Source organism: Vulpes lagopus, chromosome 2, assembly GCF_018345385.1.
Source record: "Vulpes lagopus strain Blue_001 chromosome 2, ASM1834538v1, whole genome shotgun sequence".
NCBI lineage: Eukaryota > Metazoa > Chordata > Mammalia > Carnivora > Canidae > Vulpes > Vulpes lagopus.
Window position 1 is genome coordinate 1,184,646 of NC_054825.1, and position 12,581 is coordinate 1,197,226.

General features: G+C 61.7%; 1 protein-coding gene across 3 annotated transcripts; it reads left to right on the plus strand.

Annotated features, from left to right (window-relative positions):
* Positions 1–205: 205 nt before the first annotated feature.
* BNIP3 (BCL2 interacting protein 3) lies at positions 206–12,264 on the plus strand. Of its 3 annotated transcripts, XM_041743657.1 has the most exons (7): positions 206–326; positions 357–447; positions 7,474–7,624; positions 8,079–8,163; positions 9,359–9,465; positions 9,536–9,685; positions 11,235–12,264. In XM_041743657.1, the coding sequence occupies exons 2-7, from the start codon at positions 402–404 to the stop codon at positions 11,278–11,280; spliced, it is 585 nt and encodes a 194-aa protein (XP_041599591.1). In that variant the 5' UTR covers positions 206–326; positions 357–401; the 3' UTR covers positions 11,281–12,264. The 3 variants fall into 3 exon arrangements, with proteins under 3 accessions (XP_041599591.1, XP_041599592.1, XP_041599590.1); XM_041743658.1 differs by lacking the exon at positions 206–326 and having other exon boundaries at positions 340–447; XM_041743656.1 differs by lacking the exons at positions 206–326; positions 357–447 and adding an exon at positions 4,895–5,131.
* Positions 12,265–12,581: the final 317 nt, after the last annotated feature.

Sequence of the window (12,581 nt, forward strand, 5' to 3'; positions counted from 1 at the left end):
CGACCTGGTCCTCAGAGCCCGTTCTGCGCACGCGCGCCTCGCCCGTCAGCGCCCGTTCCGCGCACGCGCGCTGCGCTCCTTAGACGAGTCCTGGCCTCGGCCCGCGCACGCGTCGCACGCGCCGCACGCGCCCCGCGCGCCCCTCGTCGTCGCGCACGCGCAGGCCCCGCCCCGCGGCCAATAGGCGCCGCCGCGGCTGCTCCGCTGTTTATCCGTCGCGCGTCCAGCGGCGCGTGTCAGTCGGTCCGGCCTCGGGCTGAGCTGCCCCGCGCCCGCGCCCCCGCCCGCGCCCTCGCCCGGCCCCCGGCCCCGGCCCCGGCCCCGTCCTCGGCGCCCGCCCCGGCCCCGGCCCCGTCCTCGGCGCCCGCCCCGGCCCGCCGCAGCGCCGTCCCTCCGACGCCATGTCGCACAGCGGGACCCCCGGGCTGCAGGAGGAGAACTTGCAGGGTACGGGCGGGGGGGCTCGGGGGGGCCGGGGGTCGGGGGACACGGGGGCCGGGGGGGACACGGGGGCCGGGGGGTCAGGGGGGGACCCGGGTCTCGGGGGGGCCGGGGGCGCGGGGCGCAGCTTGGACCGAGGTCGGGGTCCCCCGCGCCCCGCGCCGGGGCCGCCGCGTCCCGCCGTCCCTGGTGCTGGCTCGGGAGCGAGGCCGGGAGGCTCCTGCCGAGCCGTGCGGGTCCGACGAAGCCGCCGCTGGTTCCGGTGGCGGCTGTTGGGACGGCCTGGGGGGCGCGGGGGTCCCCGCCGCCCGGTCCGCCGCCGCCCCGCGGTGTGAGACGAACAGCGCACAGGGGAGTCGCAGGTACCGGGGTCCGCTTGTGCCGGGGCCGTCGTTCCAAATCGGAGCCTGAGATGGATCTGCGGGTGGGAGAAACACAAGCAGAAGGTGGGGCTGCAGGCCGCGGGGGCCCGCGACACCGTCCCCCCACACTGCACCCCGACACCCGCCCTCCTGACACCCGCCCCCCTGACACCCGCCCCCGACACCCGCCCTCCTGACACCCGCCCCAACACCTGCACCCCCGACACCTGCATCCTCAACACCTGCCCCGACACCTGCATCCCCGACACCTGCACCCCCAACACCTGCCCTCCTGACACCTGCACCCCCGACACCTGCATCCCTGACACCTGCACCCCGACACCTGCACCCCCAACACCTGCCCTCCTGACACCTGCACCCCCGACACCTGCCCTGGGACACCTGCGCTGCCCTGTCTGGGGAGCTGGGGCCCAGGGCAGGGGCCCTGCTGGCTCCTGGCACCAGCGGCGCGGTGGCAGCCCTGCCTCCCGGGTCTTGTCCCCGTAGGGCCGCCACCTGGCCCCTTGGAGTCCCCAGGGCCCCGGGAGGAGCCCAGTGGCCCATGACCTTTGTATTCTCTGAAGCAAGAGTTCACTAAACAAAATGAGCGTGTAAATAAGCTTGGAGAGGGCCGCACGGACCGCTGAGTGTTTCAGGGCTGTTAAAATCCCAATTTCAGGTAGACCTAGCGAGCTGCCAATTACTTTTTTTGTTCCTCAGCATAGTTTTACCGAGCAGGATGTTGCCTCGTGCAGCGCGTAACGTGTCTTTAACGTGTCTGCGACCACTTTTTACAAGTTCCACGATCTGTAAAATGCAACATTGACTATTCTCTTCTTTGAAACAAATACATGGATGAAGGGTTTAAATTTTCTCCGTCCCCTGTAAGATCCAAGGGTGTTGTGTAGACTCTGCCTTAGGATCATCCTCTTTCTAGGTATCAAGCTCCTTATTTTCCAACATTGTATATTTTGCTCGCAGGCTGGGATTTGGTGTCTGGAATGTTGAGCGTCCCTGGGGGGGCCCAGATCTCCTTTCCTTGACTGACCCCAAACTGCTGAGTCATTGGCAATGCAAAACTGCCAGCTTAGGAGTTAAAAAGATTTGTTTTTCTGTTTTGCTTATTCTATAAAAAGACGGTTACACACTGAGTGGAAATTCACGTTTAAGGCTTCTTGGGCCGTTCTCTTGAGTGTACGTGCTGCAGGGCACTGGCTCCGCATCAGCCCCGGGTGGGTGGAGTCACTTGCGTCACATCACGTGGGGCCACCGCACAGCTGCCCTAAGAAATGTGAATCCAGGCCTGGTTCCTGGCTGAGGCAGCGCCTGTCCCCTCTGCTCTGATTTGATCACCTCTTGTTGATGTTTGAACCAGGTCCTGAGCGAGCCCTGGTGAGCCTGCAGACTACAGCAGACCTCCTCCCTGCGGAGTTAAGGGCAAAATCGTTCCTTCCTACCCCTGGTCCGTTCTGGTCTAAGCTGTTGTCTGGCAAGATAACGCAAGTGCCTTTCCCCTTAGGCCCGCGGCTGCCACGGTGCTGCCGGGAGACCGAATGGAGGGGAGGGGTTGCATCACTGACGCCCACGGGACCCCGGAACACCAAGCCGAGTTGCTCCTGAGCACATGGCTTCAGGGGGGAGCCCGCCACCCCGCGCCCAGCGCCTTGCCTGCACAGTCCCGCGGTTCGGTTGTCACAGGCAGCCCACCGTGGGCAGAGGGGTCTGAAGAGAAAAAGTGAATTTCTTTTCAAGGGAAATGATGGTGTTGTGGAGTGTACCACTGAAGGTGTTCTACACACTTAGATCCGAGCCCAACGCCCACATCTCACAGATGGCCTCGGAGGCCCAGAGGCTAAGTGGGACATAGGGCAGGCGACCGCAAGTAAAGGACGCGTCGGGCTCGCCATGAAGGGCCAGTGGGATGCTGGGAGCCTGGGTCCGCATCCTGTCACCAGGCTCCTCGGCCACCACCTGGCCAGAGGAGACGCAGGCTTAACCAGGCCTTGTTCGCAACCAGGATCCTGAGTCACCCTGTGGACTCTTGAGTTCAGAGTTGGGGGTCACGAGTCTCTTGTTCCTCTCCCAGTTAACTTGAGGAGCTTTTTAAAAAATTTTAAAAGACTTTATTTATTCATCCATGAAAGAGGCAGAGACCCAGGCTCCATGCAGGGAGCCCGACGCCGGACTCGATCGCGGGTCTCCAGGATCACACCTGGGCTGAAGGCGGCGCTAAACCATGGAGTCACCCAGGTGCCCCCACTTGAGAAGCTTTTATTTACTATGTATTTTCTAAAAGTTTTATTCATTCACTTGTAAATAATGGTTATATTTACAGGAAGGTTTTAGAACCCGCCGTTTGGTAAATCAAGCCCCCCCTCCCAGAGAAGAGGCCCTCAGAATAGGGTGCCAGGGCTTCGCAGTGCGTTCCCCCCGGGGTGCCCCAGCTTCACCCACGGCCCCGTGTTCTTTCATCCCACTGCCCTGTAGGTTATTGGGATGCCTGCCACCCCGTGCCCTGTGCTTTCCAACCCTGGCTGCCCGACGTCGCCGTTGCGACTTTTCACAGCCGCCGCTCCAGCGTTCCAAACCAGAATCCGGAGTGCTGGGCCCGGCTTCGGAGCAGCGGGAGAGCCGGCAGGACACGGCACAGCCAGGCGGACGCTGCCCCGGGAGGTGGAGCGGGCCGGGGCCGGGGTGCCCTGGGTCTGGGCCTGTGGCGGTGGAGGCCGGTGGGCACCTCATCTCCAGCTTGCTCAGAGGTGTGACGTGGGCTCGCTGTGGCTGCCGCGCGTCTCGTTAGCGCTGGGAGGCGGATGTGGGGGGCTGAAGGCAGGGGGGGCTTCCTTGAACCGCTGCCTGTTGCTTTGATTACACCGAGTTCCTTAATAGTTATTTGTGATTCTGAGGGAGCTTTCTGAGGTGTCGAAGCGACCTTAATTCTCTTTCTTGCTTAAAAAGATGAGCGATCCTAACAGTGGCGTGATGTGGGCAGACTAACAGCGAGCCCGGTGTCCCCTCGCCAGGAAGTGTGCTTCCTGCCCCGTTGTTGCAGGTTAATAATAAAACTCTCATCCTAGTAAATCATTCTTGGAATACAGCTTTTGGACCCAAAGCCTTTGCTATAGACCGTAGTCTAGAATGGGATATTTTTGTTATCCCAGGATGCTTGGGGCTTATTAGGACACGATTCTTTAAAACATGAGTGTGTCTTATTTGAGTCTTGAGTTGGCCCTTGTCACGTAACAAAAAAATACATACGTGTCTGTACCTGATGGTGTTACGTGGCAGTTATATCTCGGTGTATTCCTGATCTTTTTAAAGATTTTATTTGTAAGTAACCTCTACACCCTAACATGAAATGTGAACTCACAACCCGGAGATCGGGAGCTGCAGGCCCCCGACGGAGCCAGCCGGGCGCTCCAAGTATATCTGCTTGAAGAAATGCATGTGGTCTGTTCCCTGCTTCCTGGCCCAGAGCGCCAAAAATCCTCGGAATTTCTTGAGTAATACTAGTGGCTTATTGATAAGGAGCCCCTTAGGAACACACGGAGTCTGCTAGTGAGGTGACTTGGTGGGGCCCTGGGGCCACCCCACGTGGGTGGGAGCAGAGGGCGGACACCCCCTCCAGGGGCGGGAGGGGCGGGAGGTTGGTTGGCAGAACCTCACAGGAGGAGGTGCAGAGACGTGCGCTGGTGAACGTGCCGGCGTGCTTGGAGCTTGGCCTCCCTCCCTCATACCTGCCCCGGGTGTCTTTTCAAGAGTTGGCTCCTCCGAGTTGTATCTTTTTAAAAAAAAATGAGAGAGCAAGCGAGGGAGAGGCAGAGGGAGAGGGAGAAGCAGACCCCCTCGGAGCCCGGAGCCCGGTGCGGGGCTGGATCCCCGGGCCCTGAGCTGAAGGCAGAGGCTTCGCCGACGGAGCCCCAGGTGCGTCGGGTGCTGTGCTTCCTGATGAGTGGGCAAATGTGAGGAGAGCGGCTTCCTGAGCTCTGCGAGGTTCCTGGGAACGACTGGGCCTGGGTGGGTGGGAGGAGCCGGGCATCCGTGCACAGCTGCTGCCTGCTGGAGGCGCCGTCTTGTGGGCCGGTGGGATCGAGTCATTGGCCAGCCAGTGAGAGCCACCCCCGTGTCACGTCAGGTCCATGACGTCATGGAGGGCCCACTGATGGCCGGCAGCCCGCGGAGTGGACGGCGCACCTCAGTGTGGAGTGCTGGAGGCGGGCCCGGCGTCTGGAGAAGCCACGGGCCGGGCCGGGGCGGGGGCTGCCAGGAGCTGGTTTCCGAGCTGCCCGGGCGTCCCGGGGAAGGACCCCCACTCTGGAGCTTTGACAGTGAGGGCTCGGGGCTAGGGGCCGGCAGCCTGGAGGGAAGCCGGCAGACGCGCGGGCTCGGGGTGCCGGGCGGGGGGCCCCGGGGTCCCCGCAGCTCCCGCAGCTCCGCGGAGGCCCTGGCCCGTGCGCCCGGGCCCGCGTGAAGCGCTTGGGAGGTTGAAGAGGCAGCCGCGCGGCTGGGAAGCCTGCGTGACGTTTGTTGGCTGACTGGGGGACGCGAGCTGGCTGGTGGGGCCTGGGCTTTGCTGTTTTTCTGATTAACGCGACGTGAGAATAAGGTACAGAGGGCAGGTGAGGATTCTCTGCAGAGACGTGCTCCCGGGGCGGAGGGGGCGGCCCTGCGTGGGGCTCGGGCTGGGCGCCGCCTGCCGCGGAGCCGTGTGCTTCCGTGTTGGTTTGGGAGCGAGGCAGCTCGGCCGTGACTGTCGCCAGACAGAGAGACTAGGGACGCGGCTGCTGGGCTCTCGGGTACCCGGCTGCGGTCTCCGCGGCCCGCCTTCGTCTGACAGGTACACGGCGCCGAGCCCCACAGACTGGAGCCACAGACAGACGGTCGGGCTCCGAGACAGACGTGCGCACGTCGCCAGGAAGCAGCACAGCAGAGGGTGCAGGGGCAGGCGGCTCGGGGCGCGGGAGCAGCCTCCCGGAGGCCACACGCCCAGCGGGAAGCCGGGCTCGGTGAACCCAGGCCTGGGGGGGGGGGGTCCCCGCAGCACCGATCTCCGTGGCCTCAGCAGGAAGAGACTGGAGCTTCGGATTAAAATCAAAGACTGTTGTTGCTCAGAACGCGGCATTAGCTCGGAAGAGGCCGGGCCCAGGGAAGTCCCCTGCGGCCTGTGCAGACGAAGAGCGGCTTGCGGCTTGCACGTTGAGCCTCTACAGAGCGCGGGATTTTTGAACAGCTTCTGTTTCTTCTTTTCAGAGAGAGAGTGTGGAGGGGCAGAGGGGCAGAGGGCGCGAGCGTGCCTCCCTCTGAGCAGGAGCCCGATGCAGGGCTCCACCCAAGGGCCCCGAGAGCATGATCGGAGCCGAACCAGGAGTCGGACGCTTGGCCAGCCGAGCCGCCCGGGAGCCCCCTGAACAGCTGATGTAAAAGCTGCGTGCAAATGGCCCGTAAACATGACACGGTGGCCGGTTTCATGGGAGATCAGAGAGATGTAAAAGGAAGCACACAGGACACGGTCACAGAGACTGGTTGTACCGAGTGTGAGGCTGCAGGTCTGGTGTCTGGTGTCGTTGGGGGGGCTCACCTGGGTTCAGTGGGCAGGGCGGGCGTTTCCCGGTAACACGGGTGTGCACGTGCTCCTTGAGCCCAGCGCCCCGCTCCTGGGCTGACACGGGCGTGTGGACACCGGGAAACACCAGCAGTTACGGGCCCCCGGGGGCTCTGGCAGTGAGGGTCCGACTCCTGGATTCTGCTCAGGTCATGAGGTCGCGCCCCAGGTCCGGGGCGTCCGCCTGGCATTCTCCCCCTGCCCCGCCCCTCCTGCACACACGCGCTGTGCGTCTCTCAAATCTTAGACCCTAGCAGTCGTGGAGCAGGCCCCGTCCTGTGTGGACAGTCGTGGCGGAGCCAGAGGGTGTGCCTGTTCTCATGCAGGTCCCCACGAGCGCTGCCGGCCCCGAGGTCCTGGGCTCTGCCGGGCTCCTAGCAGTCGGGGTCATCTGAGCCTCCCGGGGGGTGGCCAGGCCCGCTCCTGCGCCCCCCAGCACGGCACCCATGCAGCCCCCCCCCCGCCCTGTCCCAGGGCCCTGCAGCAGTGAGGGTGCCCTGGGCCGTGTTAATGTCAGCATGACGTCCAGGGGTGCGCTTGTGAGGACCCAGGCTGCTGAAGCGACAGCCTCGCTCGCGGGGGTGGTGGGTGTGAGCCTCTGTCTCAGTAAGTGGGTGATCGGAATCTGCAGAACGTGGGCAGCAGCAGCTCGGGGGGCTCCGGCTCCGGCTGGACTCACTGGGGGACGGTCGGTGAGCAGCCCCCCCTGGCTCTGTGGAGCTCGCGTGTCCGGCTTCTGGTGGAGGGGACCCAGAATCCAGTCGGGGCGGGGTTCTGTGGGGCCTCGGGATCAGTGTGTTTCTGGTGGGGAAAAAGATGACGTGAACCTTACAGATGTCACTCTCTTCGGCTCTTGTGGACGTGAGGACAAGACCGCACCGTGGTCAGCCGGCCTGCAGCGGCCCGTGGCTTCCCGGGTTAGCGCTTTTGGCCACCGGCTGGGGACCTGGCGCCGGGGCTGGCTGGGCGTGCGTCCCCGCACCCCGGGTGGCAGGCGGGCTGCTCCTGTGCTAGCCGAGGCTCCACGGTGGGCGGAAAACCCCCAGCATGGCCTTCCTGTCCCCTCAGGCTCCTGGGTAGAGCTGCACTTCAGCAACAACGGGAACGGGAGCAGCGTTCCAGCCTCCGCTTCTATTTATAACGGTGACCTGGAAAAAATACTGCTGGATGCCCAGCATGAATCTGGACGGAGTAGCTCCAAGAGTTCTCACTGTGACAGGTGGGCATACACACGCACGTCTGTTCCGGTGCTGACGTCACGGGGGACGAGCAGGGCCGGGTCCAGGAGTGGCCTCCGCCCTCCTGGTCTGTGGGCGGACTGCGGCAGAGCTGAGGGGCCCTGCCCCTGCGTGTCCTGCCTGGCCCCCTGGCCACCACGAGCTGCCGTGCGTCAGCGCTGCCAGTGACTCCCGGCGGCAGGGCTGAGTCAGAAATCAAAGGTCAGCTGCTCTCGGCTGTGCAGCGGGGCACAGAGCCAGTGCGGGAAGGCGGCCGTGGGGAGCCCCGCACCCCCCACTCTGGCTGCCCGATGCCGGCCTAGCCCAGCTGGGGAGGGCGGGGGCTGGGGCCTGGTCGGGGCCGGGGGCCGGTGCTCCTCCTCTCGGAGGCTTTGCCGGTCACAACGGACAATGTTCACGTTGTGCGCCTTCTCCCGTTCTCCTGTCTCTGCGCAGCCCTCCGCGCTCACAGACCCCGCAGGATACGACCCGAGCGTTGGAAGTAGACACCCACAGCATCGGAGAGAAAAACAGCTCCCAGGTGGGCCGGGGTGCTCGTGCGCGCGGCACGCTGCGGGTTTCCAGTGACTGAGGAGACCAGCGTGTGCTGTAGGCGAAGGCTCTTGCCTTTTTGAAAGCCATGAGGTGGGGGCCTCCCGACACCCGAGGATGGTGGGTGGCTTCCGCAGCCCGGACAGGGCCACGCGGCCAGTGGGAAGGGCACCCGGGTGCCCCTCGGTGGGTGTCTGTCCTGGTGGGGGGTGGGCTTTCGTGTGTCGGCTGCTCGGGGGAGCCTGGCGTGACCTGCACACTCGGGCTCTGCTGATGCGCTGGGACGCCGTCGTTGCTCAGACCCCGCCTCTGGCCGTGCTGACTGGGGCTGGCGCAGCTCCGCGCTAGGAGTGGAGGCCGCGCGGCCCCTGAGAAGGGGGCCCCCAGTGCTGGGCTGCGACTGCGCCCCCCCGGGCCCTGGCCCCCAGGACTGCTGCACCTGCGAAGGAAATGTTTCCTTTGGCTGCTTTCAGTGATGATGAGAACATGAATAGTTGATGTCTTTTTCCGTATTTATTTCAAAATTTCTGAGGAAGCAGGGTCTTGCAGTTGGTACCACTGAGGCCCTTGATCCCTGGGGTCTCCCCTCTGGGCCTCCCGCTCACCTGGGCCCTCCTAGCACCCTCCCTGGTCCCCTGGGTGCCCTCGGGGTGCCTCCGGGGCTGCCGCTTGGTTTGCCTGCTGCATTCCAGAGTATTTCCAAAAACGGAAGCAGTGCTTTTTCTGATTTTCAAGAGGAATTATACTCAGGTTCAGAGTTTTTTAAATGCAAAAAGGGAGAAAAGCACCTGTGCTCCTCCTTTCTAAAGTCCCTTATCATTTGTGTCTTGTCTTACATATTTTAGATGTAGCTTGAGACAGCAGGTATGTGTAAATGTGCTTTTGGTTCTGTTCCTCCCACCAAACACGACATCGGCCCTTCAGAGCTGGCAGCACTTGCTGCCGTCGTGTCCACGGCCGCGCCGGGCCTGCAGATGGCTTTCACTTTCTCCTCCTCCCCGGCCCTGTGGTCAGCGTCTCTGTGGGGACGCCTTTGCCCTCACCTTGCACGGCTTCCTCCAGACCGTGTTTGCAGGCTGGGTGTCTGTGCGGTTGGGGGGGGGTGGGAGGCAGGCCCCACCTGCCTGCCCTGCCCCGTGGGACCCACTGCGCGCTGAGCGGTGTTCACCTTGCTTCTGTTGTAGTCTGAGGAAGATTATATCGAGAGAAGGAAAGAAGTTGAGAGCATCTTGAAGAAGAACTCAGACTGGATTTGGGATTGGTCAAGTCGGCCAGAAAACATCCCCCCCAAGTGAGTGTCTCCAGTGGCGTGGGGTGTGCGCGGACTCCGCGTGGCGGCTCACTGGCCTCCTTCTCCCCAGGGAGCTCCTGTTCAAGCACCCGAAGCGCACGGCCACGCTCAGCATGCGGAACACGAGCGTGATGAAGAAGGGGGGCATCTTCTCGGCGGAGTTCCTGAAGGTCTTCCTCCCATCCCTGCTGCTGTCTCACCTGCTGGCCATCGGGTTGGGGTGAGTGAGGCCGGGCGGGTCTGGGTCCAGGGAATTCATAGGCCTCTTGCTCAAGTACAGACTGTCCGTCGGTTACGTAACGCAGGCAGGCGAACAAGGCCCAGGTGCTGAGCCCAGACCCTGGAGGACCCCCTCCCAGTCCCCGGCCCCACTGTGGGGGCCGCCCTGACGGCCCTCATGGCAGAGACTCCGGGCACCGTGTCTCCCTGGCGCTTCCTTGACACCCGGCTTCTCAGTCCAGACCATCCTGTGTCACTCAGTCCTCAGCTGCTTGCACTGTGTGGCCGGGTGCTCGAAGCTGTTCCCTCCCGCGGCAGCAGCTGGGGCCTTGGGGACCTGCCACACGTTCCCCCAGCACAGCCCCGCTCTGGTCGTGCTCGGCAGTACCAGGACGCGGACCCCCTTGTCCCCGGCGTCGGCTCAGCCCGGCCTGGCAAGGCAGGTGGTGGCCTGCAAGCCCCGGTGCACACGGTGTTGCGTGCCTGCAGCTGGCTGGGCCGACCGGGTTGTCACAATGGGCACCTGATGGAGGCAGGCGTCTGGGGCCCGGAGGGAAGCAGGAGGAGGAAGCCCCTGAAGCACGGTCACCCCCATCTCCCAGATCCCACAAACGGGGCAGATGAGGCCCGGGCTGTTCCAGGGCTCACCGGTCCTGCCAGGGGCTGCCTCGCCCACCAGCCCCGTGGGAAGGGAGCACGGGGCTGGGCTGCCTCGCCTGCCCCCCTTCTGGGCCTCAGACCCTCGTCCTGGGAACTGCCCGGGACAGCTTGCCATGGGCCAGGGCCTCCTGACGGCAGTGGCCAGAGGGAGAGCCCTCCAGGAGCCTGGGCCAGCCCCTGACCCCCTCGCTGCCCACGCGCAGCTTCATTCTGCCCGTGCCCCTCCGAGCGGGTCCACGTTGCCTCTAGAACCAGCAAGTCAGGTTCTGTGGGAGCCGGGCCTGGGCAGCCCCCCCAGCTGGCATCCCTGCCTCTCCCCGTTGCTGCCCGGCTGCGGAGCTTGCTGCTGCCCCGCGCCTGTCGCGTCCACCCCCTCGCTCATGGGCGGTGGCTCCCCAGCAGGCTCCCCAGCAGGCCCCCCCGGCAGGATCGTGGGCTGGTTCCTGCGCGCTCCCAGCCAGCCTGCTCTCGTTTCCGCCCCCTCCTTCCTGGGAGCCTGGCACTTGCGCCCCTTACCTTCTGGGTCCCTCTCTGGCTGGGGTAGATGCCTGAGGGGTGGGTGGCGGTGAGCTTACAGCGATGCCCCATGAGTGTCTGCTGGGTCAGTTTAGAAGTAAGGGGACCGGCAGCGCCGCTATGTCCTGAGGGCACGTCCGGTTGGTGGTTAGTGGCCGCCTCTACTGGTCCTGAGCACACCGCGTGTCAGAGCAGTTGGATTTTTTCTAAATTAGATTATGAAATACACAGTGCCAGACTATGAGGCACGTGATACAAGACTGCGGATGCTGTACCAGAGGCTTTAAAGACAGGTAGAAGGTGGCGGGTCCCGACCGCGCTGGCCGTAACCAGCACGAGTGCCCTGCTAACCGCTGATTGCTTTCTCTGTGAAGGATCTACATTGGAAGGCGTCTAACGACTTCCACCAGCACCTTCTGATGAAGAGTCGGAACCTGGCTTTTTTCCTATAGCGGGGATTTCGGTTGGAGGCGGCGGCAGCACCAACGGAGAGCGGTCTCGGTCCGTGGGTAGCTGCGCCACTTGTTTGGTCTGTTTGTTCTTAAATGCTGCGTTGCTAATTTAGTAGAAAGAAAAGACAAAAACCACGCTAACCTGTAATCATACAATGGGATCAATTACTAAGCATGTCATACTGATTAACATCTAATAATTTGGTAGTAAATTTTGTTCGGCTATTATAAATATCGAAGTATAAATAATTTTAACACACTAGGTACAACACATGTAGTATTTTAACAGAAATTACCTGTCACCAGTTATTCAGTTAAAATACTTTATATTTGAAAAGAATGAATAATGTTTATTAAAATGACTACATAAGGGGTTTATCCCAAATGAATATTGTGGCCTTATATTCACACTGTTATAGGAAACACTACATTTAAGTGGGTGCAGGTTGTCTTTACTAAAGACAACACTGAACTCTGCTGTTCCTGGTTACGTACGCAGCGGAATCCGAGGAGCAGATACAGACCCCACTGTACGGTTCGGACACTTAGCAGCCGTCCTGGGCAGTCTGTCTCCTGTCCCGGGCGCCTGCTGAGGATCCTAACTCATCACTCTGGATTGCTGAATTTAGTCTACTCTTTGTGTTTGGTTTTTGTGTGCTCTTAGAATCAGCTTCGTTCTAAGCAAACCTGTGTCTACTTCAAAAGACTGGAAATAGAAAAAAATAAATCTTTGCCAAATCCTTCAGAGATGACTGTAGTCACATGGTTTAAATGAAATGTCAAAAAGCTTTTTGATTAAACCAGGCATCCGCCCCGGTGTCCCCGTTACCTTTCTGACAGCATGACCTCTTAAAGGCTGCCTCTTGGGCGTACTGTGTATCCCGTTGTGTATTTGTTCATTTCCACACTCAATTCAGTTGTGTTAAAATAAATAACATTTAAATTTTTAAAATTTCTGTTCATATTTAAATGATTACCTTGGACCTAGCAGCTGACAGCCACCTCATTGGGAGAAAGCTGGATGAATGGCGTCGGAGTTCTTCATGTAACTTCTCTAGAAAAGAGAAAGATTCAAGTCCCGTGGATGCTCTGGCCAAGCGAAATGCCCTTGTGACTCACAGCAGATGTTGTATTTGCCTTTCATCAGAACCGAAGGGGCTCATTCCTCTGCTACTTGTGCCTGGAGCGTCGGGGCCGAGCGAGGCCCAGCGTCTTCAGAATTAACCCCCTCGTGCACAGGGACCCCCCTGTGGCTTCCTGAGCCATCGC

What these genes read in the sequence shown, in the direction of transcription:
- BNIP3 (XM_041743656.1), top strand. Translation starts at nt 4,951, where the DNA reads ATGGAGGGCCCACTGATGGCCGGCAGCCCGCGGAGTGGACGGCGCACC. An exon ending in AAGAGTTCTCACTGTGACAG is followed by an intron (nt 7,625 to 8,078) that starts GTGGGCATACAC and finishes GTCTCTGCGCAG; the next exon opens with CCCTCCGCGCTCACAGACCC. An exon ending in GAGAGAAAAACAGCTCCCAG is followed by an intron (nt 8,164 to 9,358) that starts GTGGGCCGGGGT and finishes CTTCTGTTGTAG; the next exon opens with TCTGAGGAAGATTATATCGA.